At 40.2% G+C, this 24,230-nt stretch overlaps 2 protein-coding genes across 2 annotated transcripts; one reads left to right on the top strand and one right to left on the bottom strand.

Annotated features, from left to right (window-relative positions):
* Window positions 1–1,417: 1,417 nt before the first annotated feature.
* On the top strand, window positions 1,418–7,184 carry LOC140237952 (uncharacterized). The gene is given in 4 exon segments (XM_072317885.1): window positions 1,418–1,508; window positions 3,393–4,399; window positions 5,936–6,631; window positions 6,633–7,184. Coding segments are annotated over 4 exon segments (2,100 nt in total). The 3' UTR covers window positions 6,939–7,184.
* Window positions 7,185–7,385: 201 nt separating this feature from the next.
* Window positions 7,386–22,701, bottom strand: LOC140237962 (uncharacterized). The gene is made up of 9 exons (XM_072317896.1): window positions 22,429–22,701; window positions 21,175–21,607; window positions 19,408–19,685; window positions 17,521–17,627; window positions 16,212–16,286; window positions 14,404–14,645; window positions 13,337–13,486; window positions 11,890–12,000; window positions 7,386–10,640 (listed from the first exon to the last, which is right to left on the bottom strand). The coding sequence occupies exons 1-9, from the start codon at window positions 22,699–22,701 to the stop codon at window positions 9,115–9,117; spliced, it is 3,195 nt and encodes a 1,064-aa protein (XP_072173997.1). The 3' UTR covers window positions 7,386–9,114.
* Window positions 22,702–24,230: the final 1,529 nt, after the last annotated feature.

Raw genomic sequence — 24,230 nt, forward strand, 5'->3', positions numbered from 1 at the left:
TCGTAAGCCGACCATCAAGCGCATTCCATTGAACTTGAAGTGAAACCAACCACGTGTTGCACACGTTGGCATGATATGCATACTAGTACAGTAGCTGTTAGCAGTTACCGTTGTGTGAGACTCTGATTTCGGGCTGGGGGAAAAGTCACCGAATTACTTCAAAATATAACGATAATGTTTAAAATCCAATTAATGTGAAAGCTTGAAAGCAATCGTGAAACTATTGTAGTAAAACATAATTGCACCGAACAAATACTTGCATTCGTTCATGCAAATTCCAAGCTCGTGATGAAGATTATAGTATTTCCCCCTTGGCCTCCGAGACAGTGAATGTTTCCCTAACGATCCTGCCTAACGACCATTTTGGAGGTACTGTACTCAAATATTGTGTGTGTGTGTGTGTGTGTGTGTACAGCAATGCTTTGCTTGCTGAATGAATACAACAGTACTGAATATCCCGTTATCCCCTACCGATACCCTGGGCATGTGGCACTGCCCTGGGCATCACGCACGCAACGTGCTGGTCTGGTGAACGTGTAACCAGCGTGCTGCACCGGCCCGGTGCACCAGCCCCAGCTTCGTACCAAGTAAGTACTCGTACTAACATTAATGTTCGTTTACAACCTCTCGATCTCATCTCCTTATGGGCGGCATGGTAAATTCTATACGTATTCGTTACGTCGCGCCGATACTCGGCGATGAGCTTGTGAGTCTTGAGCTCTTAGTGAAAGGAGCTAGCATTTTTGTTACAGTAATTGAATGAATTTACCGTGTGTATTTAGCGATTGGAAAGGGATTATCAGCACGACTTCTATGAATGATACGAATTATGGATGGATTCGCCTGTAATACTAATGCGACTTGAACTTTTGTACGAATGATCGTCTTGAGGTACGTACTAACGTTAGACGTGACCAGTGACAGTGTCAGGCCATCGGAACTTACATTTTATTTTATTTGATGATCGTCCACTTTTGATTTGACTTTTCACCCGACATATCGGAACTTTCAATTTGTTTTCATTGAGACTGGAGAGAATCATTTGATGAAGAAAATGTCATCTCAAAAGACAAAGACAAATCTTGCATCGCGTCGTAAGCAGACATTCAAGGAAGAGTATTCAAAGACATGGACCTGCATTGCGTCATCGCGGAAAGGAGAAGTCTATGCAAGATGTACTTTGTGTTCATGCGATATTTCTATTGCTCATGGTGGAGCCAGCGACATAAAGATGCACATGCAGTCGTCTAAACACCGTTCAGCAGCACAGGGTATAGCTGGAACCAGCAGTTTTACAAAGTTCATTCTTCCTAAAGACAATACTACAATAAGAGCAGAGACTCTCATGACCCAGTTCATCATAGAGCACAATCTTCCGATGGCCATTGCAGACCATCTGTCTAGTCTTGTGAAAAAGATGTTTCCAGACAGCAAAATCGCCGAGAAATTTGCGTGTCGGAGGACAAAAACGACTGCAATAGCACAGACTTTGGGTCAAGAAACAAGAGGTTGGTGTCATGATACATTTTAAGCATACCACTTTACAAGTTGCTATTGTACATTTGCAGGACACCTTATTTGTAGACACTACATATTTTCTTTTTAAATATTATGTATGAGTCAACTCAAAATGTTTTCGTCGCTCCTAATAATAAGCCCATATAATGTAAAAATGAAAGACATTACATTAGTTGGTCAAAATGCTGCTGTGATGTTTATATAGTCACTGCTAATATAACCCCGTCGCGGGGTGCTGTAACACAGTAACAGCGCCCCGAAGCATCGCATGCGATTTTTAGGAAGTACTGCGACGCGTACAATTCTGTCACAAACTCACCGTTCAAAACGACACATGGATTCACAACAAAAAGCCACATTTTGTAATACCATAATGTTGAATATTATAGCCGACTATGTATTACTCACCATTACCTCCGAAAACAAGAGAAATCGCCATCATCTTTGCTGGAACCCCACTCGACACTATCGACACTGCCGCTCGCCATTTTGAAAATATCACGTAAGTAAATTGATCTGGGCATGCGCAAATGAATATTCATGTTTACGTCATCTGCCATATATGTACATGTACAATGTTGCTCGTAGTTCTCGGACCATTCATAGCTATCAGTATCATCATAATGGAGTTCAAAGATGCTCTCAAGGAATTAGAGGAGGAGGCTGGAATTAAGTTTAAAGAGGAGCTGGTAGAAATAATGGAAAGCACAGTGAAACAGAAGGACACCTTAATGATATTGCCAACTGGGATTGGCAAGAGCGTTTGTTTTGGTTTCCATCACCAAATCTTGGATAAAGTGAGTATACAATGGCATCAATAAGTACAGTGAAAGTAGCAAACTGAAGCCATTGTGAATGTACAACATTTTACAGTGTGAAAGGAAACTTGATTTATAGATGAGACATCTGGGACATTGCCCCTGCAGACTGGGAAAAAACAAACAAAGAAACAAACATACCCTCTATCATGAAAATCACCTGTTATTTTCTTAATCCGTCATATCTCCAGATGTTCATTATGTGTGCACTTCCTTTATTGCAAATAAATAATGAACCACACATTCGAAATGTGCTTTAATTAAAAACGAAATTAATAAGTGCCGGTAGGCCCGATAGTAAATCAGCGCCCAGCAATGCATTCTTTTTTGTTACGTCTCATGAATATTCATTTCAGTTCTCAGCGAGCCGTCCGGTTTTTTTCCACACGCATACATTGCGTATTATAGTATGTGCTACGTTTTATCCATATTCGCGCATGCGCTGTGTAAGTCGTACCACAATACGAAATGCGGTAGGACTATAAAAACCCTCAGATAAACTCTTTCACTGGGCTCTCAAAACAGATCATATTGTAAATCGACTTCGCCTGCTGTGATTGTAAGTATCTTATCTAAGAGTAAGGCTACTAATTTCAGTGTAAAACCCTGTATTTTGGTCTCTGGTCACCGAAATGCTAAGCCATATCAGGTGCTTCTGTGACAGGTATAGGCTTGCTGTGCGACCCCTTTACGGTACGTATTTGTCCGTATGGGGTCGCTGCTGCGGTTACTGCTAATACAGCTTCAAACTTAAGCCTATCATAACTAGAGGTTTAGGAAATCATTAAAAACTACAAATGTTTACAATGCATTGCAGAGGATATTATTTACTGTTATGAATAACCGTAACCATGACTTGGGGAATTAGACAGTTTAATGATGATTATAAAACCAAATAGAATTGTGCTGGATTTTGTGTGTGTGTGTGTGTGTGTGTGTGTCTGTAAATATGTACAAAATTTGTAGTTGCTAAGTAGTTGGAGATCATCTGTGATACATTGCTGCATTCTAACACTCTAAATTGGACTCAATACGTTTTTAAAAATTATTTTGCAGTGGACATTTTAAAGAAAATCAGAGCAGCAAGATTTTCTATTTCAACGGATGGAAGCTGTGATCGTGCAGCTAAGGAACAGCTGTATCCTGTTGTGGTGAGATATTTTGATGAGGACTGTAGCAAGGTGATCAGTGCCCTACTCCAGATAGCGACCACAGATGAAAGATCGACAGGAAAAGGTATCTTCAACCTTCTTGACAAGATTTTTGTGGAGAACGGACTGTTCTGGCAGAACGTAATTTGCTTCTCTGCAGACAACGCGGCCGTTATGATGGGAGAAAAGAACGGAGTGCGGGCCTTTGTCAAGGAGAAGAACAACAATATCTTTGTTATGGGCTGTCTTTGTCACCTCTTGCATCTCGCTGCAGAGAAGGGAGCTGACCAGCTCCCTTTTGCTCCTGTAGACTTACTCGTACCAATATACTACTACCTGGAAAAATCAAGCAAGCGACAAAAAGAATACAGACAGTTCCAGGTGATGGGTGGAGTAGAGCAGCACACCATCCTGAAACATGTGTGCACTAGATGGCTGTCTTTGGAAAAAGCGTTGGGTCGTCTGATCGAGCAATGGGAACCGCTCCGGTGCTATTTCAGTCAAGAAGCACCACCATCAAGCACATCGCAGAAGAAAGTTAGTGATACGCCAAAAGCCACTGCCAGTGCTTTACCAAGAGTCGCCAGTCCTGCATCAAGAGTCAGTAGCTCTGCACCAAAAACAACCGGCTCGGCAAAGAAGACCACATGCTCTGCACCAAAGGGCCCTGCACCAAAGGGCCTTGCACCAAAGACCATGCCATGCTCTGCAACCAAAACTACCAGCTCTGCAACCAAAACTGCTAGCTCTGCAACCAAAACTACCACCTCTGCAACCAAAACTACCAGCTCTGCAACCAAAACTACTAGCTCTGCACCAAAGGCCACATTCTCTACACCAAAAACCACCAGCTCTGTACCTAAAACCAGCAGTGCTTCAAGGAAGTGTTCCAGCTCTTCACAACAACCAGTTGTATCTGGCATACAAAGAAGTGCCGAGACAGAGAGCAGTGCATCATTGAAGAGAAAGAAACGTGAGTATCAAATTTGATTTATTGGAAAAGTTTTGCCTTCCACCTCATCCAGTCCTTGTTTAGTTTGATACAGGTAATTCTGTATGTACTCATATATGACCATGCCTATGGTTTGAAATGACAATTCTTCATAGGGTAAACTAATGGTTAAAAAAAAAAAGCAACAATGTAATAAAGCAAGTTTACTAGCATTGAAAAATAAATTATAGGCAGAATAAGATGTATAGTGCATAATCAAAGGGATTTGGATTAATCTATGAATAGTAGTTGAACACAAAATTCTGTTGTCTTGCTGCCGTTGCAAGACAACACTCCACTGCATAAGGCTTGAGAAAGTCCTCAGGAGCAGGACGAAAGCTTGCCCTCTACAATTCAAGGTTAGTTGAAGCTCAGTCATTTAATTTATATGTATATACTTGTGAAGATGTTGACCATTGCAGTGAAGACTAGTACGATAGGGGAACAAATTACTTGTCTCACGAAGAAAATCGTAGTTAAAATCGTATGTATATAATTATACATATATACACACATTTCACCAAAAAAAAAAAAAAAAAGAAGAAGACAAGACTGATTTGTCTGTGCTGTACAGTTTTTTGATAAAATGTTAAACAAATTTTTCTCTCCCTTTATCTCCTTACAGTCCTTTCCTCTACAAAGATGACCACTGATCTGGCTTCCAGCATCTTTAACCCTAAAAAGACTGGGGGGGGGGGCCTAAAAGGCCCCCCCCCTCGACATTTCGCGCGATTACTCAGCAACACGCAATGCTCTCGCCGCGATGCTCTGTGACTTTTTTCTTTCGAGTTTCCCGCACATTTTGACACCAAATTTGTGACGCCCGGGGGTACGGTTCTGAAGTTACATAACTTTTTGTACATGCACGTGAGACCGAAAATGGCTCAAAAATGCGATTTTGTGTACAAAGTCAATACAAATTGAGTTTTATCACATGGTTCATATAAATATGCTTATTTTTACTCTCAATGGCTAAAATCAATTTGTTTTAGTAGTATTATGCTTCAAAAAGGGTCTGCCACAAATTTTGCTAAAAAAAACAACGAAAACAAAAGGTCGAAAAAACAAAGAAATACATAAGAAATTCTTAAAACAATAAAATAAATAAGAAATTAATTTTGATACCGAATTTTTTTTCAAGTACATTTGCTAAGAATGCTACAAAGAATATCTAGACCAAAAATGAGCACTTTTGGAGCTTTATTTACTGATTTAGATAAAAAAGGTCTGATTTCTCGCATAAATTAGCATAATTAATCAAAATAAAATAAAAGAAGACTATTTTGGAAAATTTAAATATACGATCTTGTAGATTACATCGCACACTACCATTGTGCAAATTTCTGCGGCGATCGCGCGATCCACGGCCGAGATCTTAAGGGGGGGCCCTTTAGGCCCCCCCCCCCCCCCCCCAGTCTTTCGAGCTACCAAAATAGCCCAGTCTTTTTAGGGTTAAGCCTCCATCATCAACCAAAAGTTCTGCTACCAAGAAGACTTCATCAGGGATGCTGGTTTCTCGGACAAAGACAGCACCGTCACGACCTGCTTTTGCCTCAGGAGACAAAGCAGGCAAGATCATTGGACGGCTGAACGACTACAACAAACTGTATTGTCTTTTTCTGTTGAAAGTCATCCCCACTTTCACTCGCTTCAACCTTGAGCTGCAAGAAGATGCACCCAAAATTCACCTTCTTCATGACAAACTGCAGGACTTTCTGAAAGAAATGTTGCTACACTTTGTGAAGCCAACAAGCATTGCCTCTTCCACTACTGTAGCTTCATGCAACTACAAAGATGTCAGCAATCAGAGGGAGGATAAAGAACTGATTGTTGGTCATGATGTCACCTCCTTCCTTGCTTCACACAAGTTTTCTTCCTCTCAGACTACTGAGTTCTTTTCTTCTGTGAGGAAGTTCTTCACAGCCGTTTGTGACTACATTCTAAAGAAGTTTCCCATCAACAATGAAGTTCTCAAACATGCAAGCGTCGCAGACCCCAGAAAGAGACTTGTGTCGAAGTTTGAGTCGGTGTCTTTCTTCATTGACCAATTTCACATGTTGGAAGACAAAAGGGATACAATCCAGCTGGAGTTTGCCCGATATCAAGTGGATGACCTCTCTGATGTCAACATTTCTCCATTGCACAGAGCTGACAGACATGTGGGTTGAGATTTTGAAGCTGAAGGACAGGTCAACTTCTCAGCTGAAGTATGTGTACCTGCCAAAGATCATGCTAGCCATCATCTCTATTCCGCACAGCAATGCTGAAGATGAGCGAATTTTCAGCCTGGTGAGGAAGAATTCCACCGAGTTCCATCCTAGTCTTGCTACTAAGACACTCTCAGACTTGCTTACGCAGAAAGTGATGTCCTTAGCAACAAATCGATCATGTTATGAGATGACATTCTCAGATTCACTCTTGGGAAAGTGCAAGGGTGCTGCTGCTGCCTTCAATAAGTAACTAGGTCTCATCTGTAAATGAATCAGAAGCCAGGTCTGATTTGCAGACAGAGCATGCTGCAGCTGACTGATTTGCATTCTACAACTTGAGAAAAGACTTCTGCGGGTTATTTTTTCTTCATTTACTTGGGGGATATGTGCTTCAGCAGCCTTGCACAGCTTCAATATAGACTGTAATGACTGTTGCAGCCTGCTACAACTTTTGTATCTCTATGTACACCATGCTGTATTGACTGGAGCCTTCTGCAAATTTTCTTTTGAGCCTTTTGGATCATCTTGACCTGTGTTAAACTGTGAGCTGTGCTATTGCAGTCTTTTACTTGAGCCACATTATGACTCAGTGCATCATTTATCTGGAGTGACTATTGTGCAGGATTGATTTGCAGTAAAGAGTATTCTACAGCAGACTTCTGAACTCAAACCTATCACGTCAGTTGAAACTTTTATAGGTTTGTTAAATCATAAATATTTATTATTAGAGCCATGGGCAGCTTCAATATAGACTGTACATGTAATGACTGTTGCAGCCTTCTACAACTTCAGTGGATACTTCTGTTTCTTCATGTACACCATGCTGTATTGACTGTTGGAGCCTTCTCCAAATTTTCTTTTGAGCCTTTTGGATCATCTTGACCTGTGTGTAACCATGGAAACTGTGAGCTGTGCTATTGCAGTCTTTTACTTGTGCCACATTATGACTCAGTGCATCATTTATCTGGAGTGACCACACTGTAGTGTGCAGAATTAATTTCAAGTAAAGAGTAAGCTACAGCAGACTTCTGAACTCAAAACCTTCTACAACTTAAGTTGAAATGTTTATAGGTTCCTCTTTCATACTTGAATGTGCAGTGTTTCAGCCTTGCTCAGCTTCAATATTGACTGAAGTGACTGTTCAGTATTGCAGCCTTCTACAACTCCTTTGGATACTTGCTTATCTACATGTACATTATGCTGTGTTGACTTTTACCGCCTCTGCAACTTTTTTTAAAAGATTTTTTTTTTTTTTGTGGTCATATCGACATGTTTTTTTTACTGCAAACTGTGCTATAGCAGCAGCTATTGCAGCCTTTTGCAAGAACCTCTGTGCTTACACTGTAAAATGAGTGTACCTTTTAATATTGTGTACAGGGGATTTGTGGTTGAAGCAAGAACATGGAACTAGAAAGATCTGCATGTGAGTGTACAGACAAAATTGTTCTTGAACTGATGAACATTTAAAGGGAAGTACAATGGTTTAAACTTGATTAAGAACAAAATATTGACCTCATTATATGCATTATCATTGTTAAGACATGATAAAGCTTTAAAATACCTAATGTTTGTTTAAAAAAAGGCCAGAAAAAAAAAAATCCTAATTTTGGAGGAAAAATACTAATTTTGGAGGTGCTGAGTACTAATTTTTGTTCCCAAAAGTTGGCAGCTCTGCAAATGACATACTTTGGTCCTCTATAGAGAATTCTAATCTGCGACTTTTTGTGGGTTTTCAGCTGGGCGGTCAATTATGACCCTGAGATATTAATTCATTGTGTGCTTTCACAAGGCCATTACATCACAAATGGCATCATGTTTGTTTTTTTTAAGGTAACACAATGAAATAAAATGGACTTGGGAAGAATTCCACCTAGGTGAACGACACCATCTCCTGGTAGACACTAGATGTTAAGTTCATCGAGCAAAGGTCACAAAATCATCTGAGATTATCATATGATTGACACCGGTTGTGTTTCAGAACTTGCAAAGTGGGGAAAATATGTATTTATAAATCAGAAAAACAGAGTAAAAAAATGCCCCTTTTCAAACAATATTGCACCAGATAAAGAAACAAAACAAACATACACAGCAGTAATCAAACAGCATCTTTGTGCACTCAGGTTTTGGTTTCACAATGACATGACAATATGTTTATCCAAAAAAAAAAAAAAAAAACTACCTACATGGAACATGTCTGTGTAAAACACAAATTCTTGCATATTCATCATAGCTTTCTCCAGCATTCCTTCATGCTCTTGAATACAAACTCAACAGATCGCGAATGTAGAAATGGCAGTTTTGCATGTAATGAAACATTCCCCGATGGAATGATCCATCCGCACTATGAGGTGTTCTGCCAAATTCAGCATCATCAAGGTTGCATACTCACACATGCGACAATTTGCATGAGAGATTAGCTTCATCTTTCACTTCATTGGTGGAATGAATGGTCCGTTTGATTCGTGTCTGTGTCTAGTTCTCTGTGTCAGCGCATTGCTGCTGGCAACATCCACCTGCTGCGCTACGATGGGATCGCCCATGGTGGCGATGCTCTCCTCGTATGCGACCACGCCCAGGTTGTTGTCAAAGGACATGTTGACCCCAAGGTCCGGCAGCATCCCCCCGGCCAGGAACTGGTCTGCGGGATCTGACACGGCTGCCATCGCCATCGGCGGCGCCGACATCTGCTCATCAAGCAGCGCCCCGGACGGCAGGGTCGATGTGGACTCCATGGGGCTATCCAGAGTTGCTGACGTGTTCGGCAATGGCTGGGGCTGTAACACATGGCTGGGCAATGTTTGCAAAGGAGTTCTGTCCAACAGGTCCTGGTCCCTTGGCGTATGTATATCTCCACACACAGGAGAGGCACTATCAAACCTGCTTGCAACTGCACTGTGCTCTGACTGCGGGGATGGGGACACTTCTGGAGGACCAAACACAATCTTCCCATCGACAATCCTTGCCACGGTGACATTCTTGGACTGTTTGGAGGGCTGGGTCACCCCCGTGGCCACCACTGTCCGGATTTTGGGAGTCTGCAGTGGAGTTCTGTGGTACGGGGACGAAACATTTGTGAGGGTGGTCAAGCGTGTAGCAGGACTGGACAGAGGGCTTGATGACCTGCTGGTGCTCGGGTACTCTCCAATTTCTCTGGGGGTAGGACTTACTCTCTGCGCTCCTACATCCCTTGTGCTAGCAACACTTGTAGCAGGACTAGTTTGAATGCGGCCCCTTTGGTTAGCAACCCCTACGACACTAGGCTGTGCTCTTGAAGATTCGGGAGTAGACGTCAGGTTAACCTGCACAATGGTTTGTCTGCCATCCGGAGTGGTGATCATCAGCATGACTTTCTTGCTGGTGCTCACTGCAGCATTTGTTTCTGGTGCACTCTCAGGAAGGGAAGAACTGTTGGCAGAACCCGCACCGAGTCCAGGCATTCCCACGATCCTCGTTGGCTCCAGGTTGCTGGTGGGACCAGCTGGCTCTCTCGAACCAATCTCTTCTTCCTCCTCATTACCCTTCTCACTGGCGACCTCACTCGTCATGTCTGAGGTGGCCTCACTTCTCGCATCATCCATCCCATCCTCCGCTTCCTCCCTAGTTATCCAGGAGCCAGCCAACATCTTGAGCCTGAGTGTAGCCTCCCGCTCTCTCTCCAAGCGCTTGAGCCTGTGCTCTGCATAGGAGTCATACACGATGGCGCTCGGCTTCTGGCTTGGCGATGCTCGGGTGCGTTTCCGATTCTGCTTAGGTGGGATCTCAATGGTGAAAGAGGTCCGCGGCTTGGGCTGACGTCCAGACCGCGTGGTGCTCAGGATGTTAGCGAGGGCATCCTCACTTTCATCATCAGAGTCCTGGGACCTCACTGACATTGTCTCAATGACGTCGTCATCTGGTTTACTTCCATCCTCCTTACCAACTGGTTCATCAGCCTGTGCCTTCCCCACTTGCTCTGTAGAAGAAACAGCAAAGAACAAAAACCACACACAAAACAATGATACCATCACATCTACCTGAAATGCCATCAAATTTTGCAAGCACTTTAAAAGAAAACTTTTCTTCACCCAAGAAATAACTGAAAACTGTTGTGACTACCTGCACTGCTAAATTGAGGTGAACCTAGTATTCATTTTAAGGAAATGAAAGCCAAATAAACATTTGGAGTGAGTAAATGCAGCACTATAAGTAGAACACATCAGTAAAGTTTGAGGAAAATTGGACAATCTATTGAAAAGTTAAGACATTTTAAAATTTCTATGCCACCATCGCTGGATGACAAGACTTCTACAGTTTGTGATATCAGTACTGGACAACAATATGAAGAAAATATAGGGAGATTCCACAAAATTTCACCTTTTCTGTAAAGTCCAAATTCACTCAACTTGTTACTGAAATATGTCAAGGGCATTATTTTTCCCCAGCTTTCTGCAGAGTAAGTCAAGTGGTCTTTAATTTTGCTGGAAAAGAGAATATCAGTTTAATCTTCTTAACATCTTTTTGTATCGTTGTCTTGCACTGACATCGCAAAGAGCTGCAGTCTTCTCATCCAATGATGGCACTAAAAACCTTAAAAATCTGTAACTTTTGAATGGACTGTCCGATTTTCCTCAAACATCACTGATGTGTTCTACTAATAGTGTTGTAATCACTAAATCCACGTATATATTGGCATTTCATTCTCCTTTAAATGACTCTGTCCAATGATATTAGTGTCAAATATTGAAAGGGGATTCAAACCACAGGAGCCCATGCTGATTTCGACTGTTACTGTCTCCTGCTCATCAAAAAGGGCAAGAGATTTTGTTCTGTGGGATAAGTAAGAGTACATCTTGTGACTTGATAATGGAAGCAAAGGCAGAAGAGTGTTCACCTTGTTATTACTTCAACTTTCAACCTGTTCCTGGAAGATTTGTATTGAGGCCTCGAGGGAATGTGTAGATTGACAGAGCTTTGAGAAGTAGAAGTTGTTGAAGTTATCAGTGCCCAGCTGAAGTTTCATTTTCCCTCCGACACATTCCTGACAGAGCAACTTAATTTTGATAGACTATAGGCTACTTCAGTTTACATTCATTCTAATTGCAGCACTTGTTCCTTGTCCAAAAGGATGAGGCGTTTGTGTTATGGACTACGAGGTAAAAAAAAAAGACAAAAAAAGAGGAGGTTGCTAGAAAAGACACACATGTACAAGATGCTGAACTTACTCCTTTTCGCAGACTTGCGTTTCTTGGAAGTCATCCCGCTTGCCTCCTCTTCCTCCTCCTCAGAATCTGAAGGTGGGTCAAAGAGAGACATATCCAGCTCCTTGCGCTCCGCTGTGAACACCGACAAAAACAAACAAAAAACAAACGAACAAAATAACCGGTGGTAAATACAAATGTGTATATGAATCCAGAGAAGGTGTGTCCTGAAAGGTTAGGTATCTCATTTCCAAGTGCAATGCTGAGGATCTCGAACGGAAGTTAACTTGCCACAGCATCAAATCATGGCATGTTTAGGGGGCCCTTTTTATGCAATTCTGGAGAAGTTTACAACAGTAACATCACAGGTTTTCAGGAGCTGGATTTCCAACTGGCTATAATTATTCAAAGAGCTGCCAATTTTCTATGGATAGACACAATAATTCCTAAGGTGCATTTGTGCCTGTGATGAACGGGGTTCGAAGCCATAGTCCTTCTGAGCAGTCAGGAGATTCATTTTTAACTCCAACATAATGTTGAGTATATTTTGGTTGTTTATTCATTAAATGAGATGAAATTTCACCTCATAGAATAAAATATTCATAACAAAAGTCAATCCCAGCCAGGAAAGTGCATACGTTTAAATCAGAGTTGACTTTTTAACTTGCCTTTCTTTAATTAAAGAACTCTCAGCAAATAGTCTTACAAACTTTGAAGGACGGAAGCATTGAAATATGAACACTACTACATTTACAAGGAAATGAGTTCATAAACAATCTTTTAAAATCACATAACAGTGAAGGTGGGGTGAAAACATTTCTCACTGCTACTTTTCAAACACTCTTTGGTACACATTCCTTTTCCAAGACAAGTAAATAAACACTGGTATAATGCCTCGTTTTAAGCCGGCACTGATATGCCCTATCCAGGGCTAGACATTTACTTTTTTTTTTCTCTCTGGTGGCCCATGCAGGCCACTAAAATCTTTAAATCTGAAATTCTTGTGGCCTGAAAAAGAAATGCAGTGGCCCCAAATAAATGGAAACACAATGATCAATTTCGAATCTTAAGTGCTTGGCTAGGCCACCAAAAGATAACCAGTTGAAAAATTGGTGGCCCAACATAAATTTTCAGTGGTCTTGGGCCACCGGGCCACTGCTAATGTGGAGCCCTCCTTATCCAATCAAATCTTGAGGTAATTTTGCTGCAGATATTATCATCTTGTCCTTATTCAACTGCCAACTCCAAAGTTTCAAAATGCTAGACTGGAGGAAGATTAGATGACATGCTCCATTCAGTGAACTTGCACAAAACTAGAAAAAATAAAGAAACTACAAAAACTGCCAAAAATGCAGAAGAAGAAGAATGCCAACTGAAAGAGGAACAGGGACATCATCAAAATGAGTTGCCAAGTTAAGGATCACTTATAAATTTAGTGATTTAGAGGCTTGACATAACACTTGCTACTTACAGAGAGCTGCATCAACTTTCCTCCTGTTGAGTCTCTCCTCTCTTTTGAACTTTCGCTTGATCTCCGCCCGACTCCGGGTCGGGAATATCGCCGTGATGGTGCCAAAGTCGGTTCCGACGGCACTCAGGGCCTTGTAGAATCTTGCCGTCTCTGTTCAGAACACAAGACAATGGACCATCTACTGTGCTGATACGACTGTATTAATCTACCACATGCAAGTGTTATGCAGTCATAAACGACTAAATAAGTACAGTCAACCTTGTCTAAGTCATATACAAAGGAACTGGAGAAAATTCTGACTTACATGAATTTTGACTTACCCAATAGAATAAACACATGTGTATATCCATCAGGGTAGAATTTGTCTTTGACTACCATTAAAACACTTTTTTTTTTTTTTTTGACTTGTGCAGGACCATCTTAGGTGAGGTTGACTGCACATAAAGTGTCCACACCATATGAATTAGCTTAGAAGTCACAGTCATGGAACATGGCAAAAGGAAATTCAAAGGTATAAACTGTGGATGAGTTGCCCTGTAAACCACAATGCAGTAATACTATCACTCCATGAGCTATAGCCTTTACTGCACTTCACACAAGAGATAGCATTACTGCACTTCACACAAGAGATAGCATTACTGCACTTTACACAAGAGATAGCATTACTGCACTTCACATTATTATTATTATTATTATTATTATTATTATTATACATTTGTGTGGATCGTCATAAGCTATGAAAAGCTTGACTGGGACGTCCAGTATGGATAACGTACACATATTATGTACATAAACATCGTGGGAAAAAAAAAAATGTATTATGCATTGATATTGTGCAGATATTTTACACGTTTTGGTGATTCACTTGAATGTCTTGATGAATGACCTTACACTGTAATCACTTGGTAAAATGTTAAAGATGGAATTTATTTGCTCTGATTTGATGTCTGGGCATTGGACCATGCCATCTCAAGCTCAGTTCTGAAATGGATCACAATAAGAATTGAAGGAATTTTTCTCATATCGCGACGCAGAACACAGAAACTGAGTGCATGCATGCAGGATACCTTTCGGTTTCCAGACTGGCGTCCGCTTGCGTTTCAGGAAGCTGGAATACGTCGTGTTGGACGAGTCTTCGTGCACGATCTCCGTGTCGCCAATGTCGAATGCCCTAGCCGGTGAGGCCTCCACGGTCAACGTGCTCTGGTCAATGATGATGTTGCCGTCGGGGCCAATCTTGACCTGTGGCGCCATAGGGTCAGTAGAGGCAGAATCACCGTCCACATCATCGATGGATTCCTCATCTTCCCTATTGTCATGAGGGGTAAAATATTGAAGACATTCCAAAATAACCAAAACCATTTCTAACCGTGCAGTAAAAAACAACAACAACTACAAAAAACCCAAAAAAGTCACACACCCTGATTCGCATAACTCAAAAAAGGTGAAATGGGTGAACCTAGTCAATCTTCAGTTTTTTTAATATTTTCTGAAAGTCAGAGCCAATTCTTCTTCTATGTAATTTTAAAGTTTGGGTCTATAAAACAAATGGGAAATAGTCTTTGTAGTAGTTATTACAGAACACTATTTTTTAGAATAGTGTGATTAGGTATGTCTTAGAGGCCCATGTTCATTCCATAATTAAAACCCTTTACACACAGTTCACTTTCAACTCTGCTAACTTTTGATAGGATAGTGCTAAGTCCTCCATTGAAAGTTGGTATCAGTCTTGACTTGAATGAGCTTTAATGGAGTGTAGAAAATTTCAGCTTAATCTGATAATCCCTTCATTGTGGTTGTCACAGAGTTTTACATCCTGTCTTTTGTCCCATTCATTGCACAGAGCACACCTTGGTGAGATTAAACACTTGAATAAACCCTAAACTTCAAAGCCTCTTTTCTCAGTACATAGTTTTCCAAAGTGTGTGCTTTCTTTCCTTTATTTAGAGAGGTTAAGACAGTCCAACTGTATTGAGTTATGCATCATTTTAACCCGCTGAGGACGGACTGATTTTGCTGCAACACGCATTATCCATAGACCCCTGCCCGAGTATACTCGGAACTCGTCCTCAACGGGTTAAAGCACAGAGTCTGCTCTTTCAAAATCTGTCCTTATCTAAGAATCCATGTCTGGCGACATTTTGTTGGTTTGTGATGCAGGATCACATTTTCTTTTTAAATCCATTCATGCATTAGAATTATGAACAAAATCACTAAATTTTTAGTGATATCAGTTCTTCAACCATGGTACACAAAAAATCAAATATTGCTTTGAGTGTACTGTATATGCCATATATTTCGTGAGTCTAAATTTTCGCGAATCAGGAATTCCGGACAGTTTCGCGAGTGGTTGAATTCGCCATCGTGGAGTCCTGTACTGAACGGAGAAATGTACACGCAATCAGAGTCAATATTTTCGCGCGTCTTTAATTTCGCGAACAGCACCCGACTCACGAAATTCGCAAAAATAAAAACCTCGCGAGAAACGTACACGCAATCAGAGTCAATATTTTCGCGCGTCTTTAATTTCGCAAACAGCACGCGACTCACGAAATTCGCAAAAATAAAAACCTCGCGAAATATTCGGCACATACAGTATCTGCAATGCCAGTTTGTCTGCAGGTATGATGTACAGACATACTCTGTTATCAACAACACAGATAAAGAGATTTCATTATTGCACAAAGTTTTCCTATAACAAATTTTTGAACAAGTCTGCATGAATTCTTAATTGGGTAGAAGGAAATGGTAAAGAAAAGAATAAGAATAATAATAACAGTTAAATAAATTCTGAATCTGTGCCATGTAAAACATCGCTTTCTATTTCACCCACATCACCCTACTTTCTTCCGGTCCCAAAATTGGCAAAACTTACTCAGCAAACGTGACTTTCTTTTTCGTGTTGTTTTCAGCCTTGGCCTTCCTGTTCAACTTCTCCGCTTCTGACATCCTGCCACAGGAAAACAAAAAAGTTGTTACATATAATGAAGAGTTCCTTTCAAAAAGGTGCTAAATTCACTTTTGATGGTACAGAGAAAAACATGAATTTTCATTTTGCATGCATGCTTATAAATGTTTTTATGAAGTGACTTTATGTCCCTTCATAGTACCCCATAATGGGATAAAGAAAATGTGCCTCAGAAGAAAAAAAAATCGTGAGTACACTGATTTTTAAAGAAATTAGTACTATTTTTTTTTATTTCATGGATGTAGCATCTTTTGGAACAAAACTTTTGGAACAAAAAAGTGTAGCACAGTCATGTACAACATGTAAATGTTGTTTTGTTCACTAGTTTTTAGTGACTTTGTGTATTTTTCTGGGATGATTTGTTACCCCTAAACATTCTCCTGTTTCCTCCATCTCTCTGGAGAATCTATATGCAGGAAAATTAAATCTTTCACAGCAAATAATCAAGAAATATGTGGGTTATCTGGAAAGCTACACAGACAGGAAAGCTAGCCAACCTAGTCCTCCGCTGGGGGTCAAAGTGCGGTCAAGCATACGCACAGGTTTCCCGATTGGATCCTCCTGGATTAAGCACCTTTTTGGAACAAAACTCATCTTTCATCTCCCATTTCTCCATTTTCTCACAAGAATTTCAATCATTTGAAGATTTTACTGTATGGAACAACAAATAATGAATTTGTTTCTGTCAAAAAGTCCAATCTGACGAAAAATGAAATTTTGGAAAGGAACTCTTTCATATACTGCTGCTGAAGAGGTAACACATCCAGTACATTACGATATAAAATAAAGCTGCTCTCATTTAGACACTGAATACGGCCAGTAAGTGCATCTTAAATTTATACATATTTTCCTCTATGAGCCGTGAAATAAGCTGTACATAACCACTGCACTTCAATGTTTAGAATGCACTTTGCTTGTATCATCTGTCGCTATGTCAGGAAACATCTTTGTTATAAAGGCATGTATAGAATTTGAATAAATTGGTAAACATGTCTTTTCAGATTACATTATGAACTGCACACATATCTCTCATAAAATTCAGTAGTTCACTGAATAATGCACCTATCATTTTTTAAATGTGACAGGTAATTAAAAAAAAATAACAATGATGAACTTCTATGACAAGTACAAATCAATTTAATGAGGTAAGAATGGACTAAGCATCATGGAAATTTTTGAGTGGGTGCTCAAATATTGCATAATAAGGGAACCTTACTTCATACGATTGGTCTTTGGGTTGTAGTATATGAGGTCACTCATGGTCATCTTAGTCCGGTCGGGACTGCTGCTCCTCGCGTACCGTTTCCTCCTCTTGGACGGCGTCTGTACAGACAGACAGACAGACGGATGGACGGATGAACAGATCAAACATACATGAGTTAAAACACAGGCAAGGCAAAGGATGATGTCAGGATCTCAACATGCAATGTACATGACTACACAGTAATTTTAAGAATTCACATTCCTGCAGTTTACAGTTGTATTTCTTTCATCACAATCATTGCCATTTATTATTAATGTTTCATACCTCACAGTAACAAAATTATCTTTCAAGTGAGCCTTATTAGTTTGTATTTCCTTACTACAATTCTTTGCTACAGTTGTACAAGTTCAAAAACCCTATTAATTTTACAATATATGATTGATTTTTAAAACTGGAGGCACATTTTCAGAAAAATTTATCTTTCTCTCTCAAATTTGAAACTTTTTGTAATTCTTTTTTTGTGTGTGTGCAGATTTCATAATTTCAAGCAGTTCCTTCTTATCTTTTTTCAAATTCAGGATATGCACTTAGGATACATTAAAATTGAGAGTTGCCAATGTAATGAGGCAAGATGGTCATTTCTGCAGCAAGGATCGAAACAATGTCTGCAGTTTCTAGAATACATAACACAGATGGGCCTGAAAGCAAGAATGCAACAATTTGAAACAGACATTACGGAGCATTTTGATGAAAACTTCCCGTTTCCTGTTATGGCAAAGTGCAAGTGTGCGGCACTACTGCCTACTAATAAACTAATGCGTGACTTTTAGCACAAATGCAAGTGGTGAATGCCCCTTCTTTTATTCTATTGTACACTCTCACTACAAAAGACTATTGATTAGCAATCCAACTCTCATAGCTCCCTAATCATTGATAGTGAATGTGAGGTCTACACCTCACTGAATGCACAACTCAAGTTAACACATATTGGAATTGGCTTTAACCCTAACTAGGCCGGGGGGGGGGGGGGGGGGGGGGGGACGTTCCGCGCGATGTATTGCCATCGTAAAAAGCTATCGCCGCGATATTTCATGACTTTTTTCTTTCGAGTTTCCTGCATCTTTCGACACCAAATTTGCGATGCCTGGGTGCGCGGTTCCGAAGTTACGCATAAATATGTACATGCATGTCACACCAAAAATTGCTCAAAAATGTGAATTCATGTACAATTTCAATGCAAACTGTGCTTCCTCCTACATTGTACATGCAAATTTCATAAAAGCATGATTGTTTGGGGGTTTTAGTGATTAGAATCAATTATCAACATATTTTCATGTTCGGAACAAATTGTGCAGACAAATTTCATCGAAAAAACAATGAAAAACAACAAGTTGAACAAACAAAGAAATACATAAGAAATTAAAAAAATAATAAAATACTTTAAAAATTTTTCTGATGGGGCACAATTTTTTTCTCTAACATTTGCTATTAAAGGACACTAAAAGGAATATTTACACAAAAATGTGCCTGTTTTGAGCTTCATTTAGTGATTTATACCAAATAGTCTGATTTCATGCATCATTATGCATAAATTAGCATACTTTAGCATAATTTTTTTTTTTTTAACAAATAAACTTCACCATATTTTAGATTACGTCACAGACAATGTGTGCGCCAATTTTCGTCACGATCGCGCGATCAACGGCCAAGATCTGGAGGGGGGTCTGGGAGCCCCCCTTATGTCCTACACAAGTATCGGGGAATGCAGGAAATTGTGTCCTATTAGTACAAAAAGAACAACAGACAGAAATGCAGGAACTGTGTCCTACACAAGTATCAACAGCAGGGAATGCAGGAAATTGCGTCCTACACAAAGATCAAGAAGGGAAGAAGTCTCACATCTTCATCCATCTGATCTTTGAGTTCCTTGAGCTTCTTGGTGTACACGTTGGGCAGAGAGCTCTGCTGGGGTGCGGGGCGCCTGGTTTCACCCTCTTGCCCGCCTACGCTGGGAGTAGTTGTGGTGGTGACAGCCGTTGAGGCATCTCCAGCTGGTGTGGGTTGCGATGAGGGTGTGGTTTGGGGGGAAGCCTGTGCAGCACCTGAGTCTGTGTCTTCTATGTTTCCTGCTGGCTTGACGGTGCCTGGGGTCAATGCATGCAGCCTTGAAGATTCAGCTATATGGGGGGTGGGGAGAGAGTGGAAAGCAGGACGAGCGTAAAATTCCCTTTCTACTCTGCTGAAATGTTGATTGTATTGGGGTATTTAAGCCGTTCAAACAGAAAAGGGCGTTTGTTTTTTTATATCCTTCCTCGGAAGGGAACAGATAATAAACAATGTATTTGCATGCAATGTCATTTTATAGTTTGATATTAGAGTCTGGCAGAAACCATGACACACAATACTATACCGTATTCGCCGGCGTATAGGCCGCAGTATTTTTCAGAAAAATAAAAGTGAAAAGTCGGGGTGCGGCCTATCTGGCGGCAAAACCAAAATTGGTCTCTGCAACCCGTCAAATCGGGAGTAAAAACTAACACATTTATGCATGTATGGGACTACACAATAGGCAACCAAGGAGGCAACCATCCCCCGATGATATGAATACCGGTATATAAATCTTACAAGCAAAGCTGCATTCCGTGTTTGTTCCTCATCAGTATGTCCTCTTTGTCTTTTCTATGAAATTTTGGTGAGGCAAAAATAAAACTTAAGCTCAAAGCGTAGCGCTGTGCTAACTAATAATGAGTAATAAAGTGTTTGTCAGAACCTATTACGTGATTACCTGTCTATTACAATGAACCTGTCTATGACAATGTACCGTAGTACCTGTCTATACATGATTACCTGTCTACTATATTACAATGTACCTGTCTATAGACTGTACGGACAACCACCTGTCTATTACATGAATACCTGTCTACTATATTACAATGTATCTGTCTATAGACTTGCATGTACAGAGACAACCACCTGTCTATGCTATTACACTGTACAATGTGACTCGATCGACTAGCAACTCACACACCTGTGGTGTATGTTCTCTAGCGTTAGATTTCCTCCTGTCCCTTTCCCTCATTTTCTTTCTTTTGCTTTTGTATCATTACACATTATTTTCAGAGTACAATCGTACTTTTGAGCGTGTTTTGTTCATTTTTGTTAAGTTATTACCTCACTGGCAAAAATTTGGAGGTGAGTTTTTGTTCGAGTGTTTGTTTGAGTTTTTCGATTGAACGATGTAAAAAGTTTATCTACGTGTGTGACAATCGTGCGAGAACATCGTATTTTGTATGGTACTCACTTGTTTATTTCCGTGAAAATTTAAGTATTTTTTTACCGTAAAGTGTCTTCATCATTTGTCTTCAAGCATCAGGTTTTCACGTTTCTTTTCAGTATTTTTTTTTTTTTTTTTTTTTTGCGTTGCACAAATCGGGGGTGCGGCTTATACGGCGCTGCGGCCTTTGCGCCGGCGAATACGGTATGCCCATCATTTTAATCTTTTGTAACGGATTTCAGGTCTTCTGAAAAAGTCCACTATACAAAAGATAAACTGAAAACTGTATCACATGTGTTCTTTGAAAGAAAATATTATACCAATTCTCTTTGATACCATTGATTAAAAGTCAGCTGTGTGGTGAAGTGAGAAGAAGCCTTAATCTAACTTACATTTCTTCTGTGCACTGGATGCCATTAGCACTCTCTGCACAGGAGGGGGTCCCATGACTGTCCTTCCTTCCTGGCCCTCGAGGTCCTTGGTCTGGTCCCCTGGCTTGGGTCCCTGGCGTCCCACTGCATGGTCAGCATTCTGCACCTTGGGCGCCACACTCTTCAACCGCGGCTGGCCCAGGTTGGGCACAGCGGCAAACCTTCTCCTTCGTGTGGCCGCTGGTGTGCTCTTTCCAGTGCTGCCACTGCTGTCCGGAGGTGGCATGGCCTCCTTGGAGGTGGGGGACTGAGACGATGACAACGGGGCTACCAAAGACTGGACGGACGGCTGAATTTCCTTCGTCTTGGCGGGAACTGACCCCTTGTGACTGGCTTGCTGCACTTCCACAGAGGGTGGTGGGATGTTTTCGCCCTCACTGACTCCATTCTGTATCTGGAACAGTTTGACAGCAAAGTACTTACAAAATTGATATCTCAAGCAAGTCAATCATAGCATTAACAATTACACAGCTTATCAAATCACTGTAATATTCATCACAATTCTATTCTTAATTTCATATTTTGCACATCATTGTGGTATCAAATGATTCCTTTGCCATTTCCTAATGCCTGAGAATTCTATGTTTTTCAAAAATTAAAACAGCCAAATCTTGGAAGGACAACATGTTTCAATGCAGTATCACTCAACTGAAATATCTGCATATCTTTATTGGCTCACCATGATTTTCTTGTTACAAATTCAAACCAAGTGCAGCAACAAATGCAGTCTCAATTGTGTGCCTTACCATTCGTTGCTATTACTGATACCTGTGCTTACACAAAACAGCATCACATGTTCATTTTTATGCAATGTTACTCACAATTTTTGAATTATCTAAATGAATACAATGGTAAGGCACAAAACTGTGTCTATCTTTCAGCTCAAGTGTTACAGGAGGATAATGTCACAACTGGAATATGAATAAAAATAATCTGGAAGATTTTTTTAGGGGGGGCTTAACAAGGTGCAGAAAAAATGAGAAAAATAAAGAAAAAATATATTATAATATATATTTTTCACGAAGTATTTCTCGATTTGGTTATGTACAGACCAAAAGGCATCAATAGAGGTCAACATACATTTACAGGAACCTTTTAAGTTAATTCATGTTCTTGTTTATTCTCTGAAAAGGCAGGCATTAAAACATTCATGCCTTACAGTCATCCACACACAAATTCTTAGCTGCTACAAATGCCATTCCCAGCAGACAATACCTGCTCATTAACTTTCTGAATGTTTCCATCTGGTTGGATGTTGACTGCTTTGGCCGTATCCAACCCTTTGTTGGAGTTGTCCTTTGCCACCAATGCTTTATTTGGGCAGCTACCATCTCTTGTAACAGATGCCGCCGAGGGGACTGGCCCTACCACTGGAGGGCTTCCTAACTTTGGTGCGGCTGGAGCGGACTTCTCTTTTGGCTGCGGGGTTGAAGAAACTGAACGCCGCGATGCTAAGTTGATGCTGGGCTTGATTTTGGAGCGTCTCATTGTGCTCTGCAAGGCAAGAAAAAAAATTGCAAAATCAATTTAACAATTAGTACAAAAACTTTTATGAAATATCTTCAAAATCAGAGGGGGTAAATTCAATATCATGAAGAAGGGGAAGGGTGTTAATCATATATTTTGTTTTTGTATACTTATATACCAAAATATTAAAAGAGAAGATTAATGAGAAAAAGAAAAAACAAAAAAGGACAAGAAGCTAAATCCCCCCTCCACCCCCCCCCCCCATAGAAAAAGAGGAAGAAGAAGAAACATACACGTTTTTATTAAACAACAATGAATTCATTTCTATGAAGTGATTAGTACTGAATGGAAATCTTACAGTGTTGGTCTCATTTTTATAAATGTTACACATGCCCAGATATTATTAAGAAATCCTGTCTGATCACTTCACTGCAATACTCTCAGTGAGAATTTACAGCAAATGCAAACATTTTCGAGGTACATTAATTTTCGTATATTTTGCCCACTTCTGGCGAGCGCGAATTCTAAAAACCTGCAAAAATATCTTCACAATTTTCTCTGTACATGTTGTATATTGAATGGGATGACAATTACACAGCACAAATAAAAAAAAATAAAAAAAAATGCAAATATGTTTCTGAGCCACTCAGCACGAAAAACTAATCACCTGAAAATATTGATGTTTACAGTATGCCACATACACCAAGATAACCTATGCAGTTATGCATTGTGTTTTGGAAGGGCTGCCACACAAACAATAAAAAGTACTCTAATATACATGTGGATTGAGTGAACGCAGCAATATCAGTAGAACACATCAGTTTGAGGAACATCAGACAATCAGTACAAAAGTTATGAATTTTTGAAATTTCAGTGCCACAATCGCTGGATGAGAAGACTAACTCAAATTGTGATGTCACATACGTAGAATGATATATAAAAAAAAATATTCCACAAAATTTCCTCTTTTTTTTCTGTTTATAAGTACACATTCCCTCAACTTGTTACTGCTGTGTGGTAAGGGTAATATTTCCCCTACCTCCTGAAAGAGGCAAGTCAAGTGCTCAAATTCTATTATGTGAGAAAAGTGAAAATATGTTGAATATTACCTTAATCGAGTAGTGCATGTGAATTGGAGTGCCTACAACATGTACATGTATTAGGCACCATGAATGGGTTTGACAGCACATGTTCAGGTACTGTGTGCATGTGTGAGGGATTTCGTGTGGGGATAAAGTGTGTGTGTCCGATGTGTGTCCGATGTGTGTCACAGTGTGTATAACGAAATCTTTAAACATATGCCGCGCTGCTTGCTCTATAACTGCCCTTCAACGCAACGCAACAGTGGCAAACCTTCATATGATTTCAAATGAATAAATACTATACACTGTGTCTCAAGTCAGGGGATCACTAATTAACCTATTGCAGGGGGCATACAGTATATCCACTGTCCTTGGCGATATCATTCTTTCAAACAATGAAAAAAAAAAACACACACAAAATCTTATACTGATCTGCCTGTTAGCTGTCATTGACTACGTACATGTAGC

Source organism: Diadema setosum, chromosome 2 (genome assembly GCF_964275005.1).
Source record: "Diadema setosum chromosome 2, eeDiaSeto1, whole genome shotgun sequence".
NCBI classification, from domain to species: domain Eukaryota; kingdom Metazoa; phylum Echinodermata; class Echinoidea; order Diadematoida; family Diadematidae; genus Diadema; species Diadema setosum.